Source organism: Pezoporus flaviventris, unplaced genomic scaffold (genome assembly GCF_033815535.1).
Source record: "Pezoporus flaviventris isolate CSIRO_AGI_PZ_B2104156 unplaced genomic scaffold, CSIRO_AGI_Pfla_v1 ptg000026l, whole genome shotgun sequence".
Lineage (NCBI taxonomy): Eukaryota > Metazoa > Chordata > Aves > Psittaciformes > Psittacidae > Pezoporus > Pezoporus flaviventris.
In genome coordinates, this window is record NW_026892574.1 from 2,888,909 (window position 1) to 2,901,809 (window position 12,901).

The 12,901-nt window shown below is 44.3% G+C and overlaps 1 protein-coding gene across 1 annotated transcript in view; it reads left to right on the forward strand.

The window, feature by feature from the left end:
• The window catches only part of DNAH1 (dynein axonemal heavy chain 1), a gene marked incomplete at its 5' end in the record, with an annotated part of 52,845 nt that overhangs the window by 11,836 nt on the left and 28,108 nt on the right, over positions 1 to 12,901 (forward strand). Inside the window, 10 exon segments of the mRNA XM_061458206.1 lie at positions 185 to 335; positions 899 to 1,092; positions 2,404 to 2,629; positions 3,279 to 3,398; positions 4,191 to 4,273; positions 5,727 to 5,868; positions 6,974 to 7,129; positions 8,105 to 8,303; positions 10,130 to 10,383; positions 11,235 to 11,441. Coding sequence (XP_061314190.1) covers positions 185 to 335; positions 899 to 1,092; positions 2,404 to 2,629; positions 3,279 to 3,398; positions 4,191 to 4,273; positions 5,727 to 5,868; positions 6,974 to 7,129; positions 8,105 to 8,303; positions 10,130 to 10,383; positions 11,235 to 11,441 — 1,732 coding nt within the window.

Genomic DNA, 12,901 nt, shown 5'->3' on the forward strand with positions numbered 1-12,901 from the left:
GTTCTAAATGTCTTTGCTGGTAAATTCAGAATGCAGTGCTTCATGCCTTAATCTGCATGGGACAGTCTACCTCTTCTCTGCTTTCCTGTCCAGTAGGCATTTTAGTATCAGCACCAGAGCAATATAATTGTGTGCCATTGTCTCACAAAACATCCCTCTTCTTCCTTGTCTCTTCCCACTGCAGGCCTCTGAGGTACCCACTTTTTCTAACAGACCTTGTGCTAGACACCAGTGGCATTCACTTCAGCCCCCCTGCGGAGAGCTTTGAGAAGTCCCTCATTTCTCTGTTTGATGAGGGAATCCTGGCAACACGCACTGTCCCACAGCTGGAGAAGGTGAACAGCATCCCCGGTGATACAGTTGTGCAAGCTTCAGTGCATTGCAGTTTGGCATAGACACCCCTGAGCTTGTACTGAAGGAGGGAGTTGTAGAAGTAGATAGTTGGAAATCCAGTTAAGTTAATTTGGGCTCAGCACTGTGCTAATGCTGTTCTCTTCTGACAGGATTTCTGCAAGCTCCCCAGCTCTGTAGCTATTTTAAGTGGTTGCAATCTCTGTTTTGGTGCTGCAGGTTCTGTGGAGGCATGTCCTAAGTAGCCTGGTTACCCTAATGAATGGCAGCTGGTAAAAGCAGATTCATAAAGGAAATAGCACTTTTTCCAATGCTGTCAGTCTGGTGCAGATCTCTTCTGCATGTGCATCCTGCCTGTTACTGTGGAAGACCCATCTCCCTAGAGCCTCCTTTTTTAGTGGGGGCAACTTAAAGCTAATAAAACAATTCCTGACACAGTGCAGAAAGACTGCATGAGCTCCCAAAGGTGCCATGGGTGATTGCCTCACCCCTTGCAGGCATGGTTATCTCTCCTGGTCATGAAAGATCTCTCTCCTTCCTCTTCCAGTATGTGCTGGAGAATGTAGCTATCACAGGCACACCTTTGCTTGACTCAGTGGGCTTGCACGAACCAGAAGTGGAAAAACTACGTGAGACTATGCGCTCTGCCATTCAGATGGCAATGATCCCTCTCCATGCCTATGCCAAGAGATACGAGAAGTTCTTGGAGCTAAATAACAATGACATCCAGTACTTGCTAAGGTAAGCGGCTTCTGACAAAGGTACCTCTAATCCAAATGGAAGCCTTTTCAGAAGCTGTTGTGTGAATGGGCATGAGAATGTGGGACTTGTTCTGAGACCATGAATGTGTGTGACGTGCCTCAGATACGAGATGAGGCATCTATGAGAGGCAGACTTCAGCCATGGGCAGTGGCCCATGCTTTTAGGGGACATTGGTGATGGCAGTGAGAATTTCTTCCTGCTTCTGACAGCAGTCACGTTCCTGTCATGTTTGCAAGTGTAATTGGAGATATTAATGGCCCTAAAAATGACTCATCCTGTTTGAAAATACAGTTGGCATACTTGACTCTGACCTCCTTCAAATAGCGTCTGTTCAGGCTGACAACATTCTGTGGAAAGTAATGTTTTCTTTTGTTTCAGCCTCATTGTTTTCACTGCCAAAACTCTCTGCACCTATGCTGCCTCTGTTACTTGAATGGTCTTCTTTTTAGGCCTCTTGTTTTCTACAAACAGGGGAAATTAAGCCCTTTTTTGTTATTTGGGCTTATTTTAGGAGTCCTATCTGATAAATTCCTGTCTCTTCCCAGAGCACACAGAAGTGCCTGCCTTCCACCAGGATGCCTCCTGATCTTGCCCTGTTTATACCCATGCTTTCATTTTGTCTCTCCCCTTCCTCTTGTCTTACTACCTTTTTCATCTCTTCTGTTGTTTTTCTGCAGCTAAAATATTTTGTGCTCTTACTCCACTCCAAACCTATTGTGCTTTAAAACCTGTTGTAGATTTGAGTCTGTCCCTTCCCTTGCACCCTAATAGTGTTTCTCTGCTACATACCAGTTCCATGTCATCTTGTATACACATCTTCTGGAACTGGGGACTTGCCTGTGCTGCTGCATGGGTGTAGCTGCAGTTCAGGTAGGCATAGGTAGCTTGGATTCCTCTGGTCGGCATTGGTAACTGTAGCAGTGGAGACACTGAAGCAAAGCCTTCAGTGCAGGCTGGTCACCTAAATGGGTGGACTTTACATGGAATGTTTTTACTACTGTAGCTTTTCATGCTCTGTTAAAGGTAGAGCTCATGTACTTGACAGATACACTTCCTATGTAGGTGTATCTTTGGTTGCAGAGTCTGTAAGGCATTGGAACCTTCTCAGTCTGTGTTTACAGAAAGTTGTATACCTTCAAATAGATGCATGGTTTAATAACAGTGAACATATCATTACTTTACTGTCTTGATCCTTTGGGCAGACATGTCTGGACATCCTCTGAACATCCTGGATGCTTAAGTAATCTTATGGCTCTACCTTACCTTTTTTGTTGGTGGTTTGATTTACAGAGACTACGAAGAGCAATGTCCATCTGCCCGGGAGGTGAGGAGTATAGTGAACATGTACTTGTCAGAAAAGGAGAACCTGAACAGCACTCTACCCGTTTCTATTGTCATTGGTCCCTTCCATGTCAGCACAGAAGCTGTTAAGCAAAATCTGACCGCAAAATACAAAGCGCTTGCCACTTCCATGTTGGATATACTGGCTAAAAACCTCCATTTGCAGGTGGAGAGTGTAAGTTACCTGGTTCAACAGGTTATATGTCAGTGTCTTGTCTTGTCCTGCTTTTGGAGTTGCTGTGTTTGTGAAATGGCCAAAAGACAGCAACTGAGGCCACATTAATGAAGACATTTTAAAGACTGCATCAAAGTGAATATTTAAGAAAAAAAAAACAAGCAGGGGAAGATACAGAGACTCAACCAAATAAAATATTAAATATACTTACTAAATTGTGGGCCTGAAAGCTGGATCTCTTGAGACAAAATTCTTCAACACCTTGACATCTTATAAAAATGTGTTGGTGGATTGAAAAGATCTGCCTAGTAGACAACTGCAAGGTCCTTCTGCTTGCTCTGAGGGTAACTGGAATGTAGACAATTGCATCTGCTAGAGGGTTGCCTGAATCTGTTATTGTCATAGTTTCAACTACATACCTGCTGTTCCTCTTCCTCTTTTTTTGTCCTCATTTTGTTTGAGGCCAAATGAGATGGATGGAGAAAGACAAAGAGCAGAAAGAAAAGAAAAAGACAGAACAGGGCTGTGTACTCATCACTTTAGACCAAGTTTGTAATGGGAACCAGGCAGATCATGGCAGGTTTTCCCGTCTGCCCATTTGCAGTTAATGACTTTTTGATGGTCTTTTCTCTGCTGTGACCTCCTGCAGATCTGCAACACGTATGAAGCCACCAGCTGCAGAATGCATGAGAAACCAAACAATATTGAGGAGCTGACTGAGCTGCAGGAGTGGATGAAGAACATCCCCAAGCAGCTGGCTGTGCAGGAGGTAGGGCTTGCTCTCCTGGGCAAGGAGCACCAAGGGAAGTGAGGAGGGAATTTGTTAATGCAATGGGTGGTGTCTCAGAAGCAGAACTCTGATTTTTTTACTTGGATGTCTTTGCATGCAATGCCATAAGATTTCTGGCTTTGTATTTTCATAATTCGTAGGATTTGTATATTTAAATAACACATCATGAATTTAAATATCTATCCAAAACAAAAGAGCAGTTAAAAATCTTGCCTAGAAGACTTATGTATGCTTTTTGCTACCTTCATGATCCATTCCACATTGTGTATTGAATAGCTGCCTTCAAAAAATTAATCTTGTTTTCAAGAAAATACGTCTGCTACCAAATGCTCATTTTGCTGGTAATGTACTTCTTCTAATAGGACAGTCTAGTGCTGAGCTATTTCAAATTTATTTGAAGTGTAGGTCTTCTCCCAGCTGAACAAATGGGAACCAAAGGCTTCAAGCTGTAAACTCACTTGCCCATACCAAAGGAAGGACCTGGTAGATAACCCAAAACACTCAATTTCTGTCCAGCACTTTATCCACTGGGTCATATTTCTTTTCATCCATATAGAACAGAGGGTGATGATGGTGTGACCATTCGCAGAGCAAGGGGTTATAAATCCCTTCCCACTGTTCACACAGCAGAGAAGTAGCCCGCATCACATTAAGCTTGTGCGACTAAAGCTCTTCAAAGGCATCTCATGAAAATGGGGTACACACAAGAGGGTTGGAATCGGTATAGTCTACAGGTGTCTGTTTTTTGTCTCTTTCTCTCACCCTGTGCAGAAGCTGATTTGTGAAGTCGTGAAAGATTACGAGATCATGGAGGAATTCTTTTACAACCTTACCAACGAAGATTTCAGTGACAGGTGAGCACAAGGCATTTCTCCCATTGTCAAAGTGGGACACTTTGCAGCAGTTACCATTCTTAGTGCTTTAGGGGCTATGGGTCTAGCAAGAGCTCCAGCAGAACTTTTAAATGTCTCTCAGCCTATGTGAGCACTGAATTCTTGAAATTAAGTTTATAGAGAAGTGTGGGTTCATGCTGCCTTCCAGCCTGGGGCAAGGCAAACTGGTAGCTATTAACCTGTTAAATGTATTAAAGATATTTTCTCTTGGGCTTTGGTTTGGTTGGGTTTTTTTTGAGACATCTGTAAGGTCTCGAAATGCAGAGTTTAGTCCGTGTCTGAAAGTGAATGAATACTTCCAAGGCAGGAACACTCCCAGAGTTTTCTTCCCTTTCCTTCTAGGGAACATGAACCCTGTATTATTACTGCATTTCTTTCCCATGCAGTCTCCTCTTAGTTTTATCTTTGGCTATGTTACATGTGCCCCAATAGCAGAGGCAGCTCACAAACACAGCAACACAGCTTCTGAAGTCAGCTCAGCCCTGGATGTGACTCTGATATGGCATGGCATGGCATGGTCCCATGTGTCTGCAACTTGAGTGAGTTTCTGCAGAGCGCGCCTGAAACTGGAAACATGGGATACACAGTGCAAAATAACCAGGAGAGTAGCTCAGCTCTAGGGCACCTTAGCATGGATGTGACTGTATGGCCACTGACCAGGCCTGGCACATGTAGAATTAGTAGGAGATTGCTGCATTCCCAGGCACTGCAAGGGGTGTGAGCTCGAGTGTAACGCTGCAAAGCTTGCATCTGGCATTGCACGCAAGCTAACAAGTCCAAATGGCAATGCAGAGCCCTTGGTAGACATATAGCTCCGAAGTAATGGGTGAGCTATGGCTGAGCAAGAGCCAAGGAGCCTGCCTTGGAATGAGCAGCCACTCTGTGCAGCCTTTCCTGTATCTGTACAGCACTCCCCAGGGCACTCTGCAGGAGCCTAGCCAGGACTTTGCTGTATCTGGGTTACCCTGGCCCCTCACTGCCCTGCTCAACAGGAGACTGGCTTTTTCAGTAGCCCTGAAAAGCCGTAAGCCAAGACTGTGACCTCATTTTTTTCAGTTCCTTGTGAATACATTCAAAACCAGACATTCCCTCTGGATGCCAACTGTTATTTTGCAGTCTCCTAGCTTTTCAGCAACATAGTGGATTTGTTCCTTTTAGAAAGGCCCCTCCACTTCTCCGCAGCCCTCTCCAATTGAATAGCCTAGTCACAAGGACTGCATATCAACAAGACAAGCTGGAAAAAATGTTTTGTTGAAACCACATGTGTTGCTGTTGTTGTAAGGCTGCCTTGTTTGGTGGGATTTGGCTTTCTCATTCTGTTATTTGCAGCGTTTCAAACATATGCTCTAAAAGCTTCTCTCCCTCTCTCTCTTGCTGGTTTTACTGTTTGTTTTGTTACACCATGTGAATGCAGGTGGGCTGCAAGTTACTGGCCATTGAAAATAAGCAAGCAAGCTGAGTGCCTTGGGCAGCAGCAGCAGAAGGATGCAAAGAGGTTTCATAAAAAACATGTCCTGGATCAGAGCAGCTTTCACAAGAAACTGGAGGAGATGAAGGTAAATAAGCCCCTGACAAGAAACTGTCCAGAGAAGGGCGCCCTGAAGCTCTTGTGGTCGGCCAGGTGGGAAACTTTCAGATGATATTTAAGTCAGATTAGGTTTTAGGTCAATATACTGTTGGACCAAAAGTTATTACACGCACACACACACCCCCTCACACACACCCATTGTAATTTATCGGAAGTTGGGCTTTTGATTGAGTTTCATTTTTGTGGAAAAAGCAATACTGTTTGCAGAAATACTGAGTTTTCACTGGGAAAGTGTTCATGAAGATACAATACTCCAATTCCCCGTGCTTGGGCAACACATACACCTCCTTTTTCTTACCAGTGTAATCCATTCCCGGCAGAGCATCTCCCATGATGTGCTGCCATCAAGGGGGAGAATACAGCATTTGGTCAGGGAACTCATGTGAAAGACCCTGAAACAGAGGCAGAGTTTTGAGCTGGTTTCTGCTGAAATGATTCAAGTTTTATTTTTTTTCACCAGAAATTCTTAAATGGAGAGAAAAAACGTTGTCTTGGGAAGGCTTTAGTCAGTGACATAGATTATCTTGGAAATAGCCTCCCAGCATGATAATACCACAACACTGGCTTGAAAAAAAGAAACAAACAAAAATCCCCTGAACAAACAAACAAAACCAAGGAACTAAAACAAAACAGGGAAGTCATTAGAGAAGCTCTGAGTATGTGTTGTTAAACAGTTCTTGGATACAAACCCAGGGACCTAGTGGAGCTATTGCTTTCACTTCACTGATTCTGTAACTAATGACAGCATAAACGCTGTGGCAAGAAATCTGGGCACAGACTTAGTGCTCCTGTTCCTCAGGGATTAACTATTGTCACAAAGACGAAAGCATCTGGTCATCACATCTGCACTTTCAACCACCTGAGCAGTGATTATAGCTTCTCCTCACTGCTTACGTGGTGGTCTAAACAGAAGTGGAATTGGGTTGGGGAGCTGAAATTCTGAGCATAAAAATCTTGCCTTTGAATGTAACAAAGAGCATCTATGATTCCATGAAGCACACCAGGAAGCTGAGATCTCCAGAGGCAGTACTCGGCTTCAGACCCACATCTCATGCCTGCCTTTTCTCTTCCAGCTGACTGTAGGTGGATTTTCCATCCAGGCAGATGCTAGCCAAGCTAATGAGTTGGCTAACAAAGCAAGGGAGGTCAGGAAGCAGCTGCAGGAGCTTCAGAATTTGGCAGCTGTCTACAACAACAGGGAAAGAATCTTTGGGATCAAAGTTACTAATGTAAGTGTCAGGTCCTGTACCTACAGGACTCTAATCTTTGTTGGGTTTTCTAGGTGGTAGAGCAAATAATGAGGCAGTTCCTCAGGAAGGAATCCTTCATGCTTTGCTGATTTATCTGATTAGGTGCTCTGTAGAGTGTAGGGTGACCACAGTGCTCCGTCACTCCACTGTGGCACAGAAGATCTGATGCCAGACAAATGTGGAAAGCTGCATATGTGCCTGATACTGCCACCGTGAGAGACTTTGTGTGGCCATGCTTAGATCTGAGTGATGTTAATGAGGAGAAATTGCATTGGGGTTGTCTTGAAACAGCAGTTGAGATGCATCGATTTCTGTGAGGCTATTACTGCTGTTACATAGAGGTGCAGGCAGCTGGTTGGGCTCCCAGTGTAGAGTGTTCTCCTAAGGCAGCAGTTCACATAGTTGCAAACACTCATTTTGCCAGTAGCTGTTCAGATGCCAATGAATCATTATCATCTACCTTCAGCCCAGGCTGGCTGCAGAGTAGAAGTACAGTTCACATGATCCTTCCCTCTACCCTTCAGTCTGTGGTTTCTACTCCTCACTGTAAGGAGCCAGATTTCTATATGATTTCTATATGATGCACAGTGAAAGCATGTGTGCTGTCACTGATTGTGTGTGAACTGCCCATCAAAATCTCATTCGGCAGCAGAGCATGTGCAGAAGCAAGTGAAGAGAGTGCTTTTCATGCCTGACAAATGGTGCAGGCACAGTTCCACCACATACATTTTGGCCTGACTGTGAAGCCCAGCTCTGCTAGTTGCTCTCCCTTGGAATCTGCATTGTGGTCCCAGGAAAATGTAGTATCGGCCAGCCTCTTGAAGTGCACATTTTCTCATTGCTTGTTTGAGGTCCAGAAAACAATTGTGCCTTTTTTTGCCTTTTGACATAAAAGCTGTCATCCTGAGCAGAATACACTTGTCGCTTATGCTTGCTTTTTCTCTCTTTCCAAAGTACAGTGGGCTGTCCAGGATGGTTAAGGACTTCCAGCCATACCATGACCTCTGGACAACAGTGTCAGACTGGATGCATCAGCATGAGAAATGGATGAGTGATCCTCTCATGGAAATTGATTCTGAGCAGATAGAAAAGATTGTCAATGACTCTTTTAAGACAATGCAGAGATGCGTGAGGCAGTTCAAGGAGTCACCAGGTAGACAAATGGTCTGGAAGTTGGGGCATATCAGCATTTTTTGTGAGGCATGTCACGGAGTGTTCTGGACAGGGATTGTCAGGATATCGCATAGATGTGTTGTGTGTATTAGAGTCAGTTGAGAAAATGCTAGCAGTCATTTTCCACTTTTTGTCTGGAGCTATGGTGATGCACATCTAGATGTTGGTTTGCTGTTTGAAGTACCAGTTTGACATGGAAACAATCAGGCTGCAAATCCGTTTTATACCCAATTCCCCAGACAGTACTGAAATAAAAGCCACCCTCTTACTTTGCAGTTAATATTTACTTATTTATATGAAGTAAAAGAATCCAGATTAGTCATAGAGAATCACTATGTAGCCCACTGGCTAGACATGTGGGTTTAAGCCCTTACGCAAGGCAGGCAGCAAAGGAGCTTGAATCTGGGTCTTCCGGGTGCCATCTTCTTGGCCAATCTTATTTTCTCTATTGGCCAATGAATTTAGAGGAAAGCCAGAGGAGCTCTTGATTTCGTTATGAATAAAATGAGAATGCAAAATCTGGAAATGATCTTTGGAATGTAATAACTGTTTTCCTGCCTGTCTGAATGTGTGTGAAGTTTAGATGATCACATCCAGCCCTTGCTATTCACGTGAAGGTCTTTTAATCATGCCTCCTAGTAAAGCTGGAATGGAGACTTCAGTTGTAGCTTAACTTCCCATTCCACGATTCTCAGAGATGTGCTGGTCATTCTCTAGAGCTAATTCTAAAATCTCCTGCCAGATGGCTTAGATTGAAATATATTTTGCAGTGGGAGAGTTTTGATTCATCCTTTTTAACTTGAACTTGCTCTTAAACAATGCCATGAATCAGCCCCAATGGAGGAGGTGATGAGTGGATGCATGAGTAACTATGAATCATTATGGTAAACAGAAATACTAAGAATACCTGCTTATATTCATTTCATTATTCCCTAGCACCTGGTTAAATATGAGCTTCATCCTTGAGGCTGCCTTTTCTTTGCATACCACCCAGCGGGGACTGTGAGGTGCTCAAATCCTTGCTGTGCTTGTGTGGTGCAACCACACAGGGTGCAATAAAAGGAGGCACATACTGTAGCCAGGTTTTGGAAGGGAATCAAGTCCCATGCTCTTTGCCTGTCTGTTGCTTTATTCACAATAGCACAAGCTGAAAAAGGGCAGGATGTGAACAGTGTAGAGACGTGGGCTTCCAGAATGCCCCCAGAGATCAAATCCTTTTCCTTGACTGTGTCCTTTCTGTGAGCCAGAAGTACCTTTGACTTTAATGTGGCCATAGGGTAGCAGAGCCTCTCTTGCCTGCTTTCCATGTCCATAGCTGGCTCTGATCCTAGTTTACTTCTATCTCTGAGACATAGTGTCCATCTTCTACTTAGGGGAGTGTGCTATCAGTTTATTAACAAGTTTAGGTTGAGAGTTAAGATTTTGGAATGATGACCAGAGCTTCTGAAATACCAGTTGTTAGAGGGGACTCTGTCATGCTTGGGGCCCATATTAAGGAACTAAATTGGTTTGCTTCTCATCTTCTGGTAGGCTCTAGGCTAAGGAACAGTTCTGCTTAGCATGAACTTGTCTGTAACAGACTTCTGGCTTCTGGGAGTGGGCTTGAATCCTTGCTTAGTAGCCGTGCTTACAGAGCACCTTTGTGTCCTCGTTACTTCAACCTGCATTTTTCAGTGTTCTCCCATGCTGCTTACCTACCATGTATCTACAAGCACATCAGGCTTTAGACAACTTCTAGGAACTTCCTTAAGGCAACGTCCTCACACACGATTGTTGCTGATGGTGTTCTGTTTTTCTCCCTGAAAGCCTGCCAGGGTGTGGCAATGGAGTTTCGAGACAAGATTGGCAAATTCAAGCTATACGTCCCCTTAATTCAAGGGCTCTGCAATCCTGGTATGAGAGAGCGGCACTGGGATATGCTGTCGGAATCTATTAAGATGGATATCAAGATAGATCCCAGTCTGACAGTTTCTCGCTGCTTGGAAATGAACCTGCTGGACCATATCAAGAGCATCAGCAAAGTAGCTGAGGCAGCTGGCAAGGAATACGCCATTGAGAATGTGAGGAGAGAGGGGCTGCTGAGTCTTTGGTGGCTTCTCAAATACGTTTCTGTTGAGCAAGTAGTTGTTGTCTTGGGTGATATTCTTGTTGTCCCAGAGCACGAGACACATTCTGCAGCAACAGTAAAAAGACTGCTGTGCTTCAAGAGGGGAGCAATGGTCACACAGTTGAGTTCACCTTGCACAGTTTCAGTTGTAGCATAACAGCGCCGCCTGATGATCTGCTGGTTGGGTCTGACACCTCACTATGAGATTAGTGACTGTTAAAATAAATTGAATGCCATTCTGCCAGTCAAACATTACATCAGGGAGATTAGTTGTGGCTGGAAATGGAGGTGGCAAATCCTTTAACGCAGTAAATGTCCAGGGAAGACTTGCTGACTCTAGAGATTCATAGGTTAGTCTTTCAGTTCACCAGTTCTGATGTGACCTAAGGTCTTGATTGAAAGTCATTACCTTCTGGCAGCTTTGTTCTCTGAAATCTCAGGCAAGTTCCCAATGAATAGCTGCCCCTTTCACAAAGCTACCATTAACCATAATCATTAATAGGCACTTTGCTGGCTGCCTCTCCGCATCTAGTAGCATAAGTGGGCCTGGAGATGAAATTGCACTTTTTTCCCCTCAAGGTGTTTCTTTTGGGACAGCACTGAAGCGTTGAGTCCGTGGGCAATGCAGATGAAGTGTGCTGTTGCTGAGTATGTCACGCATTAAATACACAGCTGCAGTTTCCAGTGGAAACCAAGAGCAAAATTCTCTCACTTGCTAGAGAGGGGCATTAGGAGAGTTCTAGAAGCTGGGATAACCACTGCACATTGTATCTGAAAATTCAATTGCATGTCCCTCTGTTTCAGGCGCTCAACAAGATGGAGAGTGAATGGAACTCCGTATTTTTTGCTGTGGACCCTTACACGGGAACGTTTATTCTGAAAAACGCCGAGGAAGTTTCTGGGCTCCTAGATGATCACATTGTCTTGGTTCAGAGCATGTCCTTCTCACCATTCAAGAAACCTTTTGAGGAAAGGATGAACGCATGGGAAAATAAGCTGAAGATTACACAGGTATTGCTTTCTTACCTGCACACACTTGGGAGAGGCAGGCAGCTGGGCTGGGCTGCAGTGCTTAAACATGGGCACTGCAGTTGCTACTAGGGAATTGGGAGGAAGACCATCAGGAGAAAGTCAGTCTTAAGGGAGGACTGTAGTAAAAGAGGGGATAAACTCAGCCTTATTCTCCAAACAGCAGTGATGAAATTCCAGCTTTTTTTCTGCCTATTGTAACACTTTTGGGTGGGGTCAGGACTGTTCCATTGCTGGGAATAGTCCTACTGGCATCTCTATTACACTATTTTACACTATTACACTATATTACACTAAGTGGACCTTACAGATTCTTGTAGGCCCTGTGAGATCCATGCTGAGCATTCACATCTCAGTGTAGGAAATCACAAGGAAGACTGCTGCTTAGAGCAGGATCTGTCACACCATGCCAGCACTTCTTCATCAAACCAGAACCTGAATGCTCGGCACCCAGCAGGACTCAGCTAGCAAAATAGCATCTTGCTGCATGAGAAAAATGCCAATGCAGATCTGCCTGAAGAACTCTGTGTAAATGCTGGTCTTTGATGCATAGCAGCATTGTTACCTGTTACTCATAGCTATCTTATTTTGTTTATTGTTGCTTACCATCTGGGTGTGCTTGGGCCATGAGCTGCTTTGTCTCATGAAGATACAGAAATGCTATTATAAGACCTAAGGCAGTAGATGATGTGGGAAAATTCAGTTAGTTACTGTGTAGCTTTGGCTGTGATGTTGTCCATGTTTACACCCTGCTTTTCCTACCCCTTCTTTTGATTGCATTCGTTCCTGTCACTAAAGGCCCACTAATCTGCTTCTGGGAAGTGGCTTATCAGGGTTAGCTGATGGAGTGCAGCAAACATCATTGCCTGTATTACTGGAGAACCCCACCTGTTGCTAAGTCAGGTAGCTTGCCTGTGTTCAGGGGGTGGGAGGTAGTGCCCTGTGACTAAGGAAGTCTGAAAGGGAGGCAAACACTTGAGCTGCTTTGCAGTGTTGGGCAGGTTCCCCATACCTTCCAATCTCCTGTGCCTTAAAATGGAGGAAGGTGGTTTTTTCAACCTAGTTCTCTTGCTCTTTGGCTAACAAACAGGGTTTCCTGCCTGATGTCTAGCTTGAATGTTCAGCTTTTCATTCGTCCTCTCACTCATTTGGAGTGTTGTTTAGAGAACTTTTCCTGGTTTATTCTGTAGGCAAGGCTGGGGCTGAGGTACATCAGGCAGGAGAGAGGATTCTGCATCTGCGATTGTGTCATATTTTATTGTCATTCTTCTTCCCCAAAAAGCTCTTCTCACAAAATAAAATCCCCATCTTACTGTAGGATTGCACTGTGCTATGTTCTGTAAAATACAGAAACACTAGCCACAGAATTTTGATCTAGAAATGAAAAGTCCCTTTGAGTGTTCGTACTGGCTTACGCGTGTCTCGGCTACCCCCGTTGAAGT